The sequence below is a fragment of the Entamoeba invadens genome (assembly GCF_000330505.1).
Source record: "Entamoeba invadens IP1 unplaced genomic scaffold scaff_1105074724819, whole genome shotgun sequence".
Taxonomy (NCBI): domain Eukaryota; phylum Evosea; order Mastigamoebida; family Endamoebidae; genus Entamoeba; species Entamoeba invadens.
The window spans coordinates 273422-294414 of NW_004443623.1; the positions used below are offsets into that span (position 1 = coordinate 273422).

The 20993-nt window shown below is 27.0% G+C and overlaps 3 protein-coding genes across 3 annotated transcripts; all 3 read left to right on the forward strand.

The window, feature by feature from the left end:
• Positions 1-14106: 14106 nt before the first annotated feature.
• EIN_508700 (hypothetical protein) lies at positions 14107-14715 on the forward strand (the record flags this gene model as incomplete). The annotated part of the gene is made up of 1 exon (XM_004259592.1): positions 14107-14715. The coding sequence occupies one exon, from the start codon at positions 14107-14109 to the stop codon at positions 14713-14715; it is 609 nt and encodes a 202-aa protein (XP_004259640.1).
• A 131-nt stretch (positions 14716-14846) lies between these two features.
• Positions 14847-15470, forward strand: EIN_508710 (hypothetical protein; the record flags this gene model as incomplete). The annotated part of the gene is made up of 1 exon (XM_004259593.1): positions 14847-15470. The coding sequence occupies one exon, from the start codon at positions 14847-14849 to the stop codon at positions 15468-15470; it is 624 nt and encodes a 207-aa protein (XP_004259641.1).
• A 58-nt stretch (positions 15471-15528) lies between these two features.
• On the forward strand, positions 15529-15986 carry EIN_508720 (hypothetical protein; the record flags this gene model as incomplete). The annotated part of the gene is made up of 2 exons (XM_004259594.1): positions 15529-15856; positions 15922-15986. The coding sequence occupies 2 exons, from the start codon at positions 15529-15531 to the stop codon at positions 15984-15986; spliced, it is 393 nt and encodes a 130-aa protein (XP_004259642.1).
• Positions 15987-20993: the final 5007 nt, after the last annotated feature.

Here is a 20993-nt window from a genome sequence, read left to right on the forward strand (position 1 = left end):
TAATAACTACAACAAAAAAACAAGTAAATCTGGACAAAAACCACTATTTGCAACACAGTCATGATTTTTGGAAAAGGAAAATATAGTTAATATAATAGTTACAATATTATAAAATATATTATAATTTTCAACACAAAAAATTATAACAATATTAATTATTTACTATAAATTATATTATTCATGTATATAATAAATTAATCATTATTTTGTTATTATTCAAACAACACTCAACATAAAAATGATTTACGATACTTTGAATTGTGTTTCACATCCTTCACGACCGGCCTGCGTATGTAAAACACAAACCAAAATGTAATAATGAGCCACATTTATTAATCTAAACGTCAATAAAACAAATTTGAAATAACTGCATTGATAATAAATAAATAAACAAACCATAAAGCTAAAACACACTTACGTGTTTAAACACACTTTAAATATTTATCTAGTTGTGAACAGGTTGTGTTTTGTCTTAAACCCTGAAAATACAATTAAATATAAACAAATTTACTATATAACACTGTAAACTATTTATAATGGTTTAATATAACAATTATTACTGTTGATTCATTTTTTACTTTAGCTGATCATTAAAAACACACAAATTCATGTTGATTTTTTTAATTAACCATTGATATAATTAAAATAAACTCTTTTTATTAATTCGTCTTGTGTACTACAATTTTTGAATATCATAATTCTATTGTTATAATGGAAACTTGTAGGATTACAAGACATTTGTCAACTTTGACAATTATCAACTAAGACATTTGTCGAAACCCTCAAAATATTTTGTATTTATAACAATAAAATATATATTTTCTATAAATATTATTTTTATTTTATAATTAGAAAACAATGTTATTAATATTGTAAAATTGTAAAATACAAAACAAACATACGTTTGAATAAAAATAGAAATTATAAAAAATATAATATATTGGTATAATTTGTGTGCATTTTACATATTTTTTATAAAAATAATATTTTAAATTAATTAAAATTAAATTGAAATTTATTTAAAATACTTGAAATTACAATTGTATATCATTTGTGTTGATTAATTTATACAAAAATAATAAGAATAAGAGATTTTTTTCAGAAATAAAACATCTATAAAAAGAAAAATTAATCTTTTCATATTTTGTACTTCCAGCTAAACAATTATTAAATAATATATATTATATATGGAATATTGTAAATACAATAGCTGGAAATTGAAAATAAATACTATCAATTTTAATAAAAGATATTTTATTTTTGATAATTATTTTGGTGTCAATGTTTGAATGCATTTTAGATTTCAAGATGTTTGAACCAATTTATTATTTCAAATTAAACTCTATTTTTACAATTATACACTTATATATTTATAAACATATTTTATATAACATTTTGTTTATTTAATACATTTACAATTAATTTATTCAGATTTATTTCAAATGACAAAAGAACCTCTTCGCTTCTTTAAAGAACTCAATGAAAAACCAAAGCGACATCCAGTATTGTGTATTGGAATAATATGTTTCTTTCAACGTGCCAAATGGGACAAATCGAAAAATGATATTGTTTTTGAATGTGCTGGAAATAACTGTAATGTAACAGTACATGTAAAAGATAATAATTATTATATTGTTGGAAATCATACTTGTATTTTTGATCACGAACGTTTATTTTTGTCAAGATGTCGAAGAGAAGCCGCAGATATAGAATTTGTTAAAGGTCTAAGTGATACTCCGCGTGAAATAACAAAAAGAGTCATGACACACAATTTTTGTTCAAACATGTCAATAAAAGACCATAGATCAATTAATAAATATATAACCAGACTACAAGAAAGACTTCTTGGAAGCAACCACAAAACAATTGAAGATATCAATTTCACGGAAGTTTTGAAAACCACATTGATACCTCAAAATGAGTCTAATCCAGACAATACTTTTTTATTTTATGATTCTTTCACTGAAACTCAAACACTCTCCAGATTTTTTATTTTTTCTTCTTGTACACAACGGCACATCGCCTCCAAGTCAGAAGAAGTGTTTGGTGATGGAACATATCGAATTACTCCAAACATAATTTCATGTTTGTATACGTTACACTCTCTTATTGATAACACATGTTATCCAATTGCATTTCTATTACTTCCAAATGAGACAGAAGAAACATTTATTCGTGCTCTTAAAGTACTAAAGCCCTTTTTAATCAATGTTAAAATTGTACACTGTGATTGTCAGATTTCAGCAATGAACGCATTTAGTAAAGTATTGGGAGCAAACATTAAATTATGCTTGTTTCATTTAAATCAAGCGGTGTTTAGAATGTTGGGCAAAAAGGGTCTTTCTATAGAATATATAAAAAATGCCAAATTACATCTATGGGTACGGCGACTATTTGGACTACCTTTTCTACCAAAAGAAGAAATACACGATGCTTTCGAGAAATTATTCATTGAAATGTCAACATCTTTAGAATTTGGTGTACCTTCACATTTATTAGAAAAGTACAAAGAAGTTTTAAATTATTATAAAGATTTTTGGTTGAAAAAAATTGGGAATGAAAAATGGTGTCAATTTTTCACAAAAAATAGGACAAATAATTTATGTGAAGCATTTCATCATGCAGTAGGTTTAGAGTTTCAAATTGCTCATCCAAGAATCGTGGTTTTGGTCGACATGTTAAGAAAATTGGATGACATGTGTAGGCAAAGATGGTTAGATATGGCAACTGGAAAACACGAAGTTGCTTATCGACGCGCAATTCAAGAATTAAGCAGAAAATTGAATATTACAATGGAAAGTTATCAAAATGGAAAGTTTGAAAATCAACTGCAATATCTAGACGCAATTGGCAAGTTGTATATTGACTACAATTTTACAACAAAGGCGTCAAGAAGAAATGTATCCATTCGTGCAATAAATGCATCACAAAGATTGATAAATGAAATGGATATTATAATGCAAGAACAACAAAATGTTACTTTTGATGAAAATGGGACAAATTTAAATATATCAACTATCATTGAACCAAGTTATCAAAGTGAAATTGATTTTGAGTCAACAATAAAATCAATACAAGAATACAATTCAACAGTACAATCAATTTTTGAAGAAAACAGTGTTATTACATTGGAAAAAACAGAAGGAAAGATGGAAAATGACCGAAATTGCTCCAAAAGTGGCATTAATACTTCAAAGATAAAATCAAAGAAAACACTAAAAAGGAGAAAAAATTGACTATATGTCAGAAATTGAACAAAGAAAAAAAACCTCGAAATCACAAGAAAAATATTGATTAATTTAGTTTTCTATTAAAATAAAAAGCAATTTTAAAAATAAATATTCAATTTGCATAATATAATAATTATGTTTAATATAATACCTTTTTATTATGTTTAAAATTTGTTATGAATATATACAAGATATTATATTTATAATCAGAATATTATAACAATTTAAATAATTAGAATGTAAATCATATTTATTTGATAAGATTAACATAAATATAAATTCTAAATTGTTTTAAATAATATTATTAAGTATACATTTTGTTTTTAATAACACCTATTAATTATATTTTTTATAATTTCTATTTTTATTCAAACGTATGTTTGTTTTGTATTTTACAATTTTACAATATTAATAACATTGTTTTCTAATTATAAAATAAAAATAATATTTATAGAAAATATATATTTTATTGTTATAAATACAAAATATTTTGAGGGTTTCGACAAATGTCTTAGTTGATAATTGTCAAAGTTGACAAATGTCTTTTTACCAACTTGTAGAAACTCCAAGATGGAGACTAATTTGATTACTTTGTTGATTTGTTTTTAGATTTTAAATTTTATTATTTTAGCATCTTTGATCTCAGTGTCATTGTTTATCGCCATCTCATTCTTCGTTTGAAAGCGCAAAGAAAAATAGTACTCATTTTAATTATTTTTATACAATTTAAGGGGACTTATCATTTTGTTCCACGACTATTTTCAAAATATTCTTAAGGTTGTTGTGATACTAATAACATCCCGTCGAAGTTGTGGTTAATACAAAACTCTGTTTCCTCTTCTAATGATAAGACTTGTGCCATAAAACGGCAACTTGGATCAATTCAATTCCAAGTGAAAATGATTGCTTAACCAAATGCCCAGAATCCTCTCCAAAGTTGTTAGTGAAGAACAATGATGTTTTAAGAAGTTCATATGGATCTGACTATGTCACTTGAATAATATTTTACTCATATAGAAAAATACTCTTAGATGCTAATTGCCAATGAAAGTCAATAAATATATATTCTAACATGGTACGCAGACGACTTCTCACTAAATACACACAAAGATTTGTAAAATAAGAACATGTTGATTGCCACTTGTAAGTGTGTGGATATTATAGAATATTCTTTTAAAATACAAAATAAAATGAATACATAAACTACTTCAAACTTCATGTATTAAATGAAACCGTCAGCCGTCTTAAGGTGTTTGGGAAGGTTTGTAATTATCTCTCCAATATAAACTAGTTTACAACAACTTAAATAACAACGTTAAGGAATTTTCCAAAAGTCTATCTTTGTATTGCCAACTTTGTTATATATTAATTGGACCACTTTAAAAACATATAAGCTCAACTTTGTCAACAAAAATGTTTTGTTTGTTGTATTGTACTACTAATAATAATATAAGATGTTGTTTGTTTCGTAATAAAATAAATTAAAATATTTGCAATATAAGTTTTATTCTCCCTAATAATATCTTTTTGAAATATTCATTTAAAGATTTATAATCACTCATTTGAATATACAAGTTTTTTAAAGTGATAGTTTGTTGAGGATAATTGTACTGATGTCTCGGTATTTTGTTTTTTTTCAAATTTAATTTAAATAACTAACTTTAAAACTAAAATTGGTTTCATTGTAATTTATCAATGTAAATACATTAAGGAATTTTTGGAAACATCATTATCAATCGAGTTGCCAACAAAGTGATCCAACACAATCAATTGTACTTGATCAAACATTAACTTTTTGTTTTTTGAGCTTAAGTTGAGTATTTTCACTTGCTTCTATCATATCAAAAACACTTTTAGTTCACCTAATGTTCTTTAATGGATTTTTCAGTTTAATTTTATATCTTATTTGTACACTCATTAATCAAATATAAAACTATCTAAAGTTTTGAAACATTTACAACATAACAACAGTCAAATTAACTTTGTTGTAGAACTCTTTAAAAGGTGAAAAAAAATCTTGCACAAAGCAACCCCCTAACTTTTTTTATTGGAAATATTTGATTGCTTAAATTGTCATTTTTAATAAATTATCTTATTAAATTATATTTATAGAACATTAAGGTGTCCTTGTCATAGTTGTACAAACAAAAGGTTTATTTTCTTTCACTCTTATTTCAAAATAATTAATCATTATAAAATTATTATAATTTTATAATTATACAATTATACAATTATACAATTATAATTGTAAACTGTTTTTCAAAACTCTGTACTGGGATGCCCCGATTTTTTAGACAAATAATTTCTAAATAATTTTTCCTTTTCTTAACCCTCATTTTTTGTTATAAATATTTACTCGAAAAAACAAAATAACGAACATGACTTTTTTAAATTTTACTTGACAAATAAATCTTGCACCAAAAATTTACTTGAAAATATAAAAAACAAACTTGGGATTTAAATTTTGATTACCATAACACAATTTTTGCCAAAAAGATAAAACACAACTTTATAATTAAATGTCCATGTTTACAGAATCACCAAGTCGCGTTTAAAATAAAAATGAAAAGTACAAATGAGTAAAACAAGCATCGAGAGAAAATAAATAGGTTAAGACTATACAATTGAAGGTTTTTTAATTTTTGAACTGTTTATTTTATTTAAGACTTTTTTGATTAATAACCTTGATTGTTTAAATGTTTGTTTTATTTTATCAATTACTTTTTTAATTGTTGAAATAAACAAAAACTTATTATTTATTAAAGTGTTGTATCATTTGATGCAATAATGTTTTTCATCACATCATTATTTTATCGTTATATTACGTTTATCTTATGTTTGTTAGAAATATTTTGTTTTACTCACGTTTAATCACAAAATAAACCACTGACCAAATAACGAACCTAGAAAATCGGGAAAGATTTACCCAATATTTGGGTGATTTTCCGATTTTTTGTTCAATAATTGAAATTGTATTGATTTTTAAGGGTTTTAAACTGTATCCCGTTGTTGGTTCAACAATTAGGAAAATAAAAAATAAAACAAATAAATAATAGTAAATAACGGGAAACTAGGACAAAGGGTTTATATAAATATTGAAACGGTACAGAGTTTTGGAAAACAGTTATTAATTACAATAAAAATTATACAATTAATATTTTATTTATTAACTAATATTATAATATATTGTTATTCAAATTATTAATTAATATAAATTAAGTATATGTAATAAATATGAACAATAAAATACTTAATATTAATTAAAAATTGTAATAAATATCTTTTTGTATTAATTATTTAATTATTTAATATTATATTTAAATTATTCTATCATTAAATTGTGTTCTATTTATAGAACACTTGGGGGTCCCTCTCATGGCTGTACAAAATGAAAGCCAAATTTTTTCTTAAAGTGACTTTCCCAAGGTGTGCAAGTTAAAATTATTAGTCTTTTTTACAGGGAAAGGGCGTGCAAGACTAAATTTTAGTTCAAAAACATTTTATTAAAAAATGTTATTCGTTTCAAAATTGTTTCAAAAAACACACAACCCTTTGGTGCTTGAATTAATAAACTACAAAAAGCAAATCAAATTATAAAAATTGGGTAATGGTTTGTCTATGTGTTTAATGTAAAAACTGTTTTGTTTCAAGAACGTGAATAAATGTCGATGTCTCTTGTGTTAGCGTAATTCAAAGCGACAAGAAGAAGTATGATAAACATTATGTTTTTCTCTGTGCCATTTTATAGCATACAATAACAAATAGTCTGTTTAATAGGTGCAGTTCATTGTTACAAATCGATGTGCACTGTTGTCCAGAACTGGTCCTTCGATAATTTCCATTGTGTCGCTTTCCCGAAATTGTTGCTTAATTTATTGTATTCGAAGTGTGAAAGTTAAAAATTGCAACGTCACTAGGTGTGCAAGTTAAAGTATAATTTAGTAATAACTTCGAAATTATAATTAATAATTAAACTAAAAATAATCTTTTTTTTCAAAACTTCAAAAAATTAATGATTCTATTTTTTTAATAAAAAAGTTATAAATGAACTATACCTTAACTTGCACACCTTTAAACTAACTTGCACTCCTTGGGAAGTCACTTTACTTAAAAAAATTGAATAAATTTCCACAATTACATATATCTACTTTATTTATTAATTAAAAACTACTATTTTTTGACTTTATATCACTTAATTCTATTATATTAACTTGTATTATTATTATTATTATTATTTGATGACGTGGTATATACTCACCATTTTACACAATCTTACATTTAAGTAATCTCGGTTCCCAGGAAGTGGGTGGGGGAGGGGGCCGGCTTTAGGAGCCTCCACGTATACTTTGCCAAATTGAAGAAATTGATTAAATCAATTTCGTTAAGTTATTTAATTGATTTATTAAATTATTTTTTATTTTTTAATAAAAATAAATATAAAAAATGAAATATCATTAAATCATCTCATTCGCTTCGATGAACTAATGTGTTTGATGGGAAAGAATCTTTACCAATATATTTGACACTTGATGGTATTGTAACACTGCTTAAACTACTGCATCTATAAAAACATCTATAACCAATTGATGTCACACTTGATGGTATTGTAACACTACTCAAACTATTGCATCCACTGAAACACCAATCATTAATTAATCTCACACTTGATGGTATTGTAATAACAATCAAACTACTGCATTCATAAAAACAATAATTACCAATTGATCTTATACTTGATGGTATTGTAACACTTGTCAAACTACTGCATTTACAGAAACAACTACCACCAATTGATCTCACACTTGATGGTATTGTAATACTCCTCAGACTACTGCATCCACTGAAACAACAATAACCAATTGATGTGACACTTGATGGTATTGTAACACTACCCAAACTACCGCAATAACTGAAACAACCATCACCGATTGATCTCACACTCGATTGTATGTTAATACCAATCAAACTACTACATTCAAAAAAACATTGATTACCAATAGATGTCACACTTAATGGTATGTTGTTACCAAATTTCTTTCTATCATTTTGAGTGTAAGTGACATTTTTAAACTCAATGTTTCGATTTTTGTTTCTGTTAACAATTTCAAAGTTAACACTGAACCACACGATGATTCGATAGAACTTATTCTTTAAAACATTTTTATTTTCACAATTTACTTTTTCTCTTCTGTTGATCATAAATTCATTGCCAAAGTTCTCATCCTTTTTATTCCACAAGTGAAGTGTCTCGATGTTTGGAAAGTATCCAAGTGTTTTGGAATTTAACGGAATCGGGTTGAAGTGGAACTTCTCCATATTACCACCAAACTTCTTGCACACCAACTCCAAGTTAATAAAGTCTCCAAAGTCGTCGAAGTACTTCGAGACTATCATGATGTGATAACCAGAAAGTGCACGCATTTTGATATAACAGTTTTTCGGTCTTTAAATATTGAAAAATTTGTTTTTTTGTAAACAATTATAATAAATTAAAGACTAATAAATAATTCACTATTTAAAGCTATAAGACTTTATTGTGAAAAACTTTAACTCGCCAACAACCCAATACTACTCTTTTTAACAGTTTTTCAAAAAATTGTCCCAAAACTGTTTAAATAATTTTGATATATTATTAGGTGATTTTTTCGAAAAAATAAATAAAAACAAATAATATAAAAATATCATAATTGGATTATTTTTTATTTTTTATACCAAAAAATCGTTTTGTGGATTTATTTTTTAAATAAAAATTTGAAAGCAAAACATAACAAAAATTACAACCAAAATAATAAAGAGTTGGTGGGAAAAGTCGGCTTTAGCAAATTATAGTAAAATATAATATTTATTGTTATAAATTCAAAAAACGTTTTATATTATTTTAAAAACATTAATTAAAAACAAAAAAAAATAATTGAAAATATTTGAAAAATCAAACAATGGTTGATTTTTTTTATATTCCCGTTAATAAAATTGATTTTTGGATACATAAACGGTCAATTGCGACCCTTTGATGTTTGTTTTTAAAAATGAAAATGATGATTTAGTAAGAATAAAAGAAAGCAAATTTGAAAGTTATCAAATTAATCATTTGATTAATTATTTAATAAATACAACACAATTCAATAATAAAAAATTTTTATGTAGCATTTAGAAACAATTAACTTCTAACAAAAAAATAGCTTTAAAATACAGATACCTGAAAAACCAACCGGCACAGAAAAAACGACCAGTAAACTATAAAAATGGTTTCTAAAAACTATTTAATAGTTTTTTAATGCAAAATTTGAAAAAAAAACAGGACAAAAACCCAAAAACTGTAATATACTATTAATTTATGGTTTGCTGGTCGTTTTTTCTGTGCCGAACTATTTTTCGGGTATCTGTATATTAAAGAAATCCACAAAACGCAGTGAATGTTTAAAAAATCACACATTCAATCCATTAATCAATTTCTATGTGAAAGTGTCAATGTGTAAAATCAATTGAGATTGATTATGATAGTAGATTTTAGTTTTAAAATATTCAATTTCTGTATTTAATTTCAAAAAAGTGTCTCAATATCTAAATTAAATTTGTGTCCTGTTTGAAAGTTTTATAATTTTTAATAATAATAAAAATACAAATAATAATTAATAAAAGTGGTTGTTTATAATAAAATATAGTTAATCTTATCGAGACAGACTATTTTCTGCCAACTCTGAGAAAAGTATTCATATAATCTAAAGAAAATTATTAAAAAGCACACATAACTAATGTGAAAATTGATATTTATTGTTTGACAAAACAAATAAATTATAATAATCTTAATAAAAAAATAAAATTGGTTATGTTCAGAGAATGACGCTAATTGATAACAGTGGTTGTTATTTCCATTGAATAACATGCTTCTATTTCATAGTGAAAATGATAGAGTCGAAATAGTTGTAAAATATTATAACAATAAAACGAATCCATTATGCATCGCTTTTGCAGACAGCGATGCATCTGTAATTGATTATCAAGCAACCCGAATATAAAGAATAATTATAATAAAGTATACCTTGTTATTAACAATAAAAAAAAGCTAAATTACGCATAACGTAAAACACAACAAAAATTAAATATATATGCCAAATAAATCAATAAAATAGCATTGATAGACAAAGAAGTTTGGTTTTTTGTTGTTTGAAAAATTAAAAATATAGTTATGGTTTACCTTATTCATTTTAAACACCACTTTCAATATATTATTAAAAATGTGCTATTATATACATCAAAATATCAAGAGTCAACAACAAACAATTGGTTAAACAGTCCATATATTTGACAAGAAGTTAGACAACAATATAAAAATATGTGGATTATATGCAATGAAGGGAAATTGTTATTAAATTAATAATAGATTTGACATTATAATCCGTTTTTAATGATTGCTTGTTCGTTTTTAAATTCTTTTGATATAAACTTTTCAATAAATTAGTCATTTTATTGTAAATACCAAGAGATAATATATATTTTTTAGAGAGACAAAAATTGTCAAAAATCTTGCTACCTCGTACTGTCTGAAAAAATATATAGTGAATATAATTAATTTTTTGAAAAGTTTTTATTTTTTATAAAGACTATTATGTAAAAAAATATACGTTTACATTAATTATCATTGACGTGTTCATGTATCTTTTGCAATTTGTATTTAGTTTTCAACTCAGAACCAATAGTTTTTTTTGTTTAGTGTATACAAAACATATTTATTTGTTTTAAAAAATGTTATTGCATTTTACCAGTATTCTTATTTTGCCATTATTTACGTTTTTGTCATGAAATTTTATATTTTTTTTCATTTTTTTCACAATTTATTTGTTTTTTAGTTCACGATTTGAACTCGTTATTCCATTATCATTTTACTATAATTGAACTACACTGTATAATATAATTTTTTTCAAAAAAACAAAAACACTGCTCTTTTTAACAGTATTGGTTTGTTGGGGATTAGGTATGTCGGCGAGTTAACCTTAATAATAATTTATTAATTTATAAATTAAATATAATACATTATTTAAAGATTTAAAAATCATTTACAAAACGTCACCAAAAATGATAATAATTGTATTTGTAAGTAAAAATATATCGTTAAAACTGTTATTCTTTATCAAGAATATTTAATTAAAATAATATTATTTAATAAATAAATAAAAAATTCAAATAAACAACAACATATTTGTATTATTAACGAATAAAAATAGTCTTTTTGCTATTGATTGTTGAACTTGGTTTTGGTAAGACAACTGTTGTGGAATGTTTAAGGTAGTGAGTAATAAAATATTGTTTCTTTGAATTCGCATTGCAGAGTCATTGCACTTGATATGGGTGCACTGATTGCTGATGGCAGTACAAAGGACTGTTTGAGGAACGACTTTATGCTGTTTTGAAAAAATTGAAAGAGTCGAAAATTCAAATTATTCTGTTCATAGATGAAATCCACATTGTCTTGTATGCCAGTGCAACAGGAGAAAGCCACTATTGGCTGACAATCGTAGACATTCTTTTGTTGCAGCTGCGTCGCTGTCAAAGAGATACATCAATGCTACACTCGCGCAAAAATGCAATCAATTTGATGGCGTCAGCAACACTCTTAACACAGAAGAACTCGCAACCAGAGGAAATCAAAAACTTGGAAAGTAAAGACACGCAATTGACACAAGAGAAGATGGCAGAGAGAGCTGAACAAGACAACAAGAGATCTTGAGGTAGCGCAGAATTGAAAAACCAAACATAAGAGACATCAACATTGTTACTAATGACCCACAGTTATTAGAAAATGTAGATCAAACGGGCAGGCATCTTAGTGAGCAGAATGACACAGAGCGAGAAGACAAGACTCCTGAAACTTGGGGACGAGCTATACAATAGAGTTGTTGGAAATATTCTGAAAGGCAGAAGTTGTCTTTGCTCAGACAAACAATCAATTGGGTCATGTTCCTTGGGCCAAGTGGTGTTGAAGCTTGCAAATGAACTTGCAGATAAGCTGTTTTACGACGAGAACAACGACGTCAGAATCAACACAAGTGAATACATGGAGTTGCACGGCGTCTCAAGTCAGATTAAAAAATTAATCATAAAGAAATTATTTCTCAATTGAAAAAAATTAATAAAATTATTTAAGAAAAATAGATTTTTTTCCTATTTACTCTAAAATAAATAAATGGTAAACAAAGAACGATTTTGTCTATGATTGAACTTTTTTGCAAAAATATTTTGTAAATTTAAAAATATAAGACTAAGAAGATATCGTTTGAAAAGACAACATTGTTTGATTGACTCTAAATAACAACGTTGTATCAAGTACTCTATCTTTAATATTGTTTACTGACTGACTCTAATTTATTAATTAGATTGATTTGAATGAAAATCAATTTGGTGAATAAAAAATACAATAAATAACACAGAGGTTCATTCTGGGACTGACGGAAAAGCACCAGGACGGTATGGTACAAAGTAGCCACACAACTTGGCGTAATAGGAACACGTCTCGTTTACGTTTCTTGGGAAAAATGGTGTCTGAACATGCCGCGAGATCTCGGACTTTTCTAACTTTTCGAGGTTAAAATTAGTCATAAAAGATGACGGCTTGAATTCTTGCGATTCTGTCAGGTTTGGTTTTAGAGAAAGTGCTTTGAGTGCTATACCATCCAATCCTGGCGTGAATTGGGTGTACAAACACTGAATAGGTGTTTTGAGTGTGTCAAGGTTTATGTGGAGCTTACCTTGAACTGATAAATTTAACCACAGATCACCTTGATTGGTTGTTTGAGTGCCAACGATGCGTGCCCGAGAAAGTCGTCGGTTTTGAATCTATCCCAGTCGTAGATCTCGAAGAGGATAGACGGTAGATTGTGTGGATCGATCATGAACCGGAGTTCTTCATGCCATTTGGGGTCTAATATTTTTTTTGAATTTTGGTTTGGTGGATTTCCTTGTTGATTGTCACCTTTGTATAAGGATCACTCTTCTTTGAAAAGCAGTCTGCTGCGGTAAATTTTGCGCCTCGATTATCGTAAGGCGAAGTAACATCGACTTTTTTGTTGTTTATATCAATGAAAAAATCAGCGAGAATTGCTATGTTTTTGGGAAGTGAACCTGTTATTTTGCTCGACATTCGCTAAAAGTGATTTTATTTATTTAGGAACAAAGACGATTTGAAAGAGGCTTATAGCAACTATATTTTTTAAATAAACAAACCATATTTTTATTCACGTAAATTAAAAAACATTTGAATATAAAAAACTAAAAAATAATTAAAAAATAACTATAAACAAAATTATTTAATGTGTAAGGTTATATGAATCGTTTTTTAAGTTATGTGAAAGCAAATTTGATCAATCTGAAACAATTTGTTGAAGCGCAATATTGTGTGTACATTTACAATAAACTTATATTTATTTACACAATAAATCATTTCTTGTCTTTTGCACTTCCTATGAAAATGATATTAATACTGTTTTCGGATAAAAACACTTTATATTTATAATTTGTTTTGTGTTTTCACATAGTTTCATCCACAATAATCAATGTACAAACTCTATTACATCTACATTTATATGTATATAAATGTAATAATATTTTTTTAGTTTATTATTTTTTAATTTACATTTTAATAATGAACTTTTAGTATGCTTATTATTCATTATAAATACTTTATAGATAGATTGCATTCCATTTGAATTTTTTAAAAGCAACAACTCCAAATTGACTCAAAAAGCAAAATAACTTTTTTTTGGAAAGAAAAAGAATGGAGAATCCACTCAATGCGTTTTCGTCAGAATCACCAGTAAAAACAGCATGACAATGTAATTTTCTCTGTTACATTGTCAAAGAGAAAGAGGACGTCGAAAAAAAGATGAAAGGGTATCTCTCGCGATATGAGAAAATCATGAACGTCGTCGACACTAACCCGATCTTCCCGGTCACAATGCAAGAGTACTCGGACATCATCAACGCTGTTATTGAACTTGAAGCAAGTTATTCTGCCATTGCCAGGAAAGTGATGGATAAAAGCGCTTTGGTATCTTCTGAGGAACAAAAAGTCTCAGAAGAGAACACAAAGACCTTGAGACGTTTTAAAAAGAATTACAATCAAATCTTGTCTTCGACATACGCCTCGAATGGTCCAACGAAACTGCGCGAGCTACGAGATTTTAATTTAAATTTGACTGCGATCAAACAAGAGAAAGTGAAGGATTGTTACTGCGGTGTGTTCCACTATTTTGAAGTGCTTGTTCCACAGATAGTTTCGATCCTTTCAAAAATTGACAAAATAGCGGAGAAAACGGGGAGTAACAAACAACGACTTGAGAGCGCGGAGGAGTGGTACAACAACGAACGCGTCTATTTAACAATCGTTTTTCTGTTAAATGAGAAGATGAAAACAATTGACATGTTAACAAAGGTACCGACGCGTGAGGGGGGATTATTTGCGAGTACATTAAAATCATTTGCGATACTTTAGTGTCTCGTGGCGAGCTTGAAAACGTGTACAATCACTCTGTTAACATGCGGACTGCGCTTCGGATATCATACGAAGAGCAATTGAGTTACAAGAGTTCCGTCCTTAAGCGGCGGACCGTCCGAAAGAGTTTAATGCTCAACGAGAAAACGCGGCGGATGACTGTGGCCATTCAAAATGAAGGGAGAGAGTTAGTGTTTGGGTGTGTAGAAGGTGAAAATGAAATCATATCAAAGATGTTGGATGAGCTTGGGAAGAGTGTTAAAAACTCGAATGTGATATTTAAAGGGATAGTGGAGCAGTGGAAGAAGTGTGTAGAGCTTGAAGATGAGAAGAAGCAGTGGGTTGTTAAAGCGAAAAGCATTTGGGAGAATATACAAAGGAACAAAGAGGGGAAGTGGAGCGAATTGAAAGAAGTATTAAAGAAGGAAGTTGATGAGGAGATTTGTTATACCGATGACATAACGATTATCGATGATACAAAAGACAACGAACAACCAAATGACACAAAAGAAGGTGAGAAGGACGATTTGAAGGAAAAAGAAAAAGTCAAAAGCATTGAAAAGCGGGCTGGCATTCAAACGGAAAAGAAACAGAAGAGCTCCAAAGAGAAGAAACGGAAAAGTTTGAAAATCGAACAGACTTCGAAGTCACACAAGTGTTCGACATCATTAAAAAAAAGAAGAAGACATTCAAAAATCGCGTTCAAAGACACCTCCGTTGGCTTCTTCTCACCCAAATCCTTCGACTATCGATGACACAGAAAATTCAAAGAGAAATTCAAATGGAAATTCAACAACTTCTTCATCGTCTTTAATGAAAGTACAAACTGAACAACTCAATTCCAGTGATAAAGTGTCACATATAAAGCAAATGAGTGTAGAGGAGAGTCAAGTGAGTAACCCAAGCAATCAACCAACAGAACTGTCAACAGGGAAACTGTCACACAACTCTAAGTCTTCCGATACCGACAAATTAATTGAAAAGAATCACAAAAAGACGATGTCACGATCACAGATGGGACTTCCTCTACCAAACAAAAACTTCCTTCAAAACTTCAATGTCACTCCGGACCCTTCACAAAAGGATCAACAGAAGAGAAGATGTGGGTTCTCTACAAAACGCCTACAAAGAAATTGGAGGAGTTTGATATACACAAGACAATACTTCCATACACGTTAACATCAAACACAAAACATAAGAAAAAAGACTCAGCGTCGTCTGAAAAGGTTGCGCTTAAAGACGTGAAAAAAATCAAATACACAATCTGTTGATTGTGCTAAGAGGAAAAAATGGATTTTTATATACTTTTTATGAGGGTTTTGTTTTTTCCTTTTCTAATTGAAAAACAAAACGTTTATATTTTTTTGTTGTTACAAAAAGACAAATTCTAAATTATAGTTTCGGATATCCAAAAATTATTTTATCAAGTAAAAATTTGTTTTGATATTTTTAAATTGTGAATAAATGTACCAATAATTTATATTGATTTTATCGTTACATCGATTTATGAAATATAATTTTATTGAACAATAGATATTTCTGCCAAAATATGAACACATTTTAACACTAAAGTTTTGCTTAATATTGTATTGTTGATGAAGATTAGAAATTATAAATAAAAAATCGTTCTCATAATTTTAATAACCAAATAATCACTTAACAATATAATTTTATTCTGATGTATAAAGTGTATTCATTAGTTGCTTTCATAATGATTTGTTATTTGAAAAATCATTACTCAATGTCTTGTTTATGTTTTATGAAAGTCGTTGATTTTTTTAAGAAAAAAAGTTAGAGAAAGAATCTAACCCGTCACACCGTGACACAAAAAATGGTTTAAAAACAAAACGAATAAACAATATAATTATGTATTTCATAACAACATCTGTAATATCGAAATCGTTTAGTAAATACTTGACATGTTGGTTGTATGATCACTGGCTATTTTTATTGTTGAATGATGTGGAAATACAATCACAATTCACATTAAATAAATCAAACAATGAACTATTATTATAATATAAATTTAATTAAAATATAATAAACAACAAACAAGTGAAATGGTTAATTAACGTGTAATTTTAATTAACATCAACATATCAATAGCAAAAATTTCTTATAAAACAACAATAAATTATAATTTATTTATTTTAAATGTGAAACTATTTTTTAATAATTATTTTCATATAATTAAACTAGTCGATTAATTATGGATAATTTTATTATAAATTACTATTATTTTAAAAGGGTTAATACACCAGAACCCCAAACAACTTAATTGTTTAATAACAACAAATTATTTAGATTTTAAATTGGTGTGATTAAATAATCGACCATTTGAAAAACCCACACTCATTAACCGTTTGTTATCGTCAAATTAATTTATATTTTATAAATTTATTAATATAATATGTTTATAACGTGTTTTTTATATTTTGTTTATTGTATTGCAGTTTGTGTTGTTATAATAATTTTGAAGTTGAAACGTTTATTCCATCTTTATAATTTAAGTTAATATTTTTATTTTTTTATATTATTATAACGATAAAACATATTGTTTATGATGATAAATTAAGTTTATTCAATTGGAGTTAATAATTTCAATATTCACAAAAAATTAACAACTAGCCGAGCAGAAATCAAATTTCATATTATGGTGCCCAAAAGGTGGACTATTTATTCAAAAATTCGATGTTATAACTTATTTGTTTTGGCTATTATATTTTGATGTATTGTTTAGTATTTTACGTTATAAATTGTTATAATCTATAAATAAAAACCAATATCTAGTTTGTGTTGTTTGGAATGTTCCTTTTTACAAATTAACCCTTGTTTTAATTGATAGCCATATTATATAAAATTTTTACAAAGTAAATTATTTTTTATGTTTTACAAGCAACAATAACATTATTTTTTGCTCAATAACAATTCGCAGTAATATTTCACGCCGCAGTGATTTTTCACGGTACTCTACTATTATTATATATGTGTTATTAAGTTTCAATTCAAATTATTGTTAATGATATTTAAATGGTATTATTTATAATTTAGAAATTAAGTTTATTATTATATTGAAATTTATATTGAAAATTGATTTAAACCGAACCCACCTTAAGAACAATTCAATTACAAACATTGATTATTTTATTCTTTTCAATTTAATTACTACTATAATTGAAAATTATAGGGTTTTATTTTGTTTAGCTAAGGACAATAAAACGGTGATATACGTATATATAATATACTTAATGGGCTTATAAACGATGAATTTGAAATACATGTATATACTTAGTAAAGGAGAGTGAAATTTTTAAGTACCAAAGTAAATAACAAAAAAGAAATAATTATATTAGAAGCATTTTTGTAATTCATCATTGTATTAATGATGTTATACCATTTGAATACCAACATTTGTATGATTCTAACGATTTAATTATGTGTTTATTGACTAACAGGTGATGGTCATATTAAATTACTTTAATGGCTGTTCGGCGACTTATGATATGACTGAGAAGTCAACGCCTTTTTGAGTCCCTTCAAAATTCGGCGACTTTTGAAGGGACTTCTTTAGTTCTAAAATACTTTTTTAGAACTAAATAACTATTAACTTTAATAAATTATACCATATTAATTATAGTCTCAAAAATGTGTAAAAACACAATAGTTGTTATAATTTGTTATATTATAATCATATAAATATAATTTAAAAAATGATTTGAGAAGATATAATTGGGAAGGTATTGTTTCATTTTATTTTTTAATAATAATTATATTAAATTTATATGGTTTATTTTTTTAAATATCTTTTACATGATAAATGGTATTTTGAATAGTTATTTAACTAAATATTTAGGTCAGCGACTTTTAAGACCACTGAAAAGTCGGCGATTTTCAAAGAAACTGTAAAGTCGCCGAACAGCTATAATGATATTTTTATCGTTTATTATGATACATATTGAATAAAGTTTAGCAATTCAATGGTTATTATATAGTTTACTTAAAATAATTCTGACTTGATATAGTTAAAATAATTAAAATTTATTATAATTAATACATTAAGTGTTCAAAGAATTTAAATTACCAAAAATGTGGATTTTTAACACTTAAAAGTATACAAAATGCGTTTTTGGGAAATGATTAATAATAACAAAATTATTCAAAATATTGTTTTATAATAATTTAAATAAAATAGTAAAAAACTATAAAATTAAACCAGTCTTAGCTTAATAATATGAATATGAATAACATCGAAACGGCTACTTTTTTGTCTGCCTGATTTAACACGTCCAAATAATGCGAAAAATATGTGTATTTGTTGCGTTCTTAACAATATTCTTAAAGTTATTATCTCTTCAAATCATCAGAACATCTAGTTCTGCAACTTGTTGAATTCTTAAAGTTGTGCTTAAATGAAACTCGAGACTCTTTTACTGTTTTTTTCAATCATATCGGCAACACTAAAGAATTTAGACTGTAAATCGTTGTTTGTTTTAACGTCAGGTTGTCTTTTATTTTTGCCAAGATCGCGTCCATACTAATAATATCCGACATGTCATCAAAATGTAAACATACTAAAATATATGTATATTTGTTCGAAAATTAAAACCTAAACAGTTGATCTTTTGTTTAATAAAGTGAAAGACAAATAAATAATGAAATAGGCAACGGAAATGCAACTTCATATGATTGTTCAGACCAGATATCAATCAACCCAAAATGTACGCCACAAATTGAACGTTGTAACTATAGAACTTTGAGAAGCAAGTTTTGACGTGTTTTACTTGTGATAATAATTATACTCTGAATAATGGTAGTGTTTGTGTATAATAGTGTGCGTGTGGGTTAACAAAAAATGTAGTGGTTTTCGGTTGTAAAGCAGGAACATATTTGACAGCACAAAACATGTGTGACAGTTGTGGCGTATCAAATGTTGTTTGTACAAATCAAAATACGTCTTTGAAATGCGGAGGTTCAACGATTATTGATATAGAACAGATGTCGTGCACCCCGATACACAATGCAACTCGGTTGTCAATGGAAAGCGTTTTTGCATTCATTTTCAATGCAAAGAAAATGAATGAAAATTGGCAAAGGAAAGTTAGTGAAATGCCGGACACTTGGTGAATTGGAGAAAAGTGTGACGTAACATTACCAGCTGGTGGAAGTTGTGCAATTTGTAAAGATGAATATTACAAAATAGAGAAAGACTGTGATGCATGTGACGAGTCGTGCAATATTTGTTTGAAGATCGATGAGTGTTTGTCATCTAAAGGTAGATACTTCAAATTGCAAGTAAGTCCAACAAATTATGTCAATCAACCAATAAATTTTGAAGGGTGTTTACTTTGTAACAACACCTTCTTTTAAAAATGGATGTTGTTTCTCATACAAAGTTAGTTGTATAAACAATAAAGTATGTTTATTATCTGGAGTTGATAAAATCTTATTGAAAGGAAGTCGTATCGATTATCACACAGTACCACGTTGTACTACAGCAGACAACTCAAAGTGCACTGCATGTGAAGGGAGTGACAAAATCTCAGATTATGGTGAGAGTTGTGTTTCGAAAATGAATTATGGAGTAGTTATTGGTATGCCTGTTGCCATCTTTATCTTCTTTATTATTGTTAATATTATTGCATTGATACTTGTTGTCTACCTCCTTATATTGAGTCGAAAAAATAAGAAGAAAAATGAACAACATGTGTGTCTTTGAAATAAAGCGTTCAAACATTTCAATAGTTTAAATAATATCAGTTCTTTTGTTATATAAGAAGTTGGTAAAAAAAATTAAATATAATAATGTCTCTGCTATTCCAGTAGACGAAGAGCCTTGAGATTTGGTCTGTGTTGGTAACACATTATAACACGACATGAAATTTCAATTTGGTGTTTTTGAAATGTGTAACCATAATGAAATACAAACAGTGCCAACTTTAATAAACATAAAAAGAGGGGAGGCGTGGAATTTAAATACTCATCAAGCCACTGTGTTTATGTCGGTAAGAAAAAAAAACAATGTTTTTGACACTATTATTTTATGATTTGTTTAATCATTAAATATTATTTATCTTATAACTAATTTTTGATTAATTCTAGATAGATAAAATAATTAATAACAATCCATAATTAATTATTAATAATATAATAACATGTTTTTATAAAATTAGCCATAATTTTATTTAAAAAATATTAAAAATTTGCCCAAAATTGGTAATTTATTTTTAGAAAAAAAGTGATATGGTAATTGCTGAATAACAAAGAAAATCCTTGTTTTT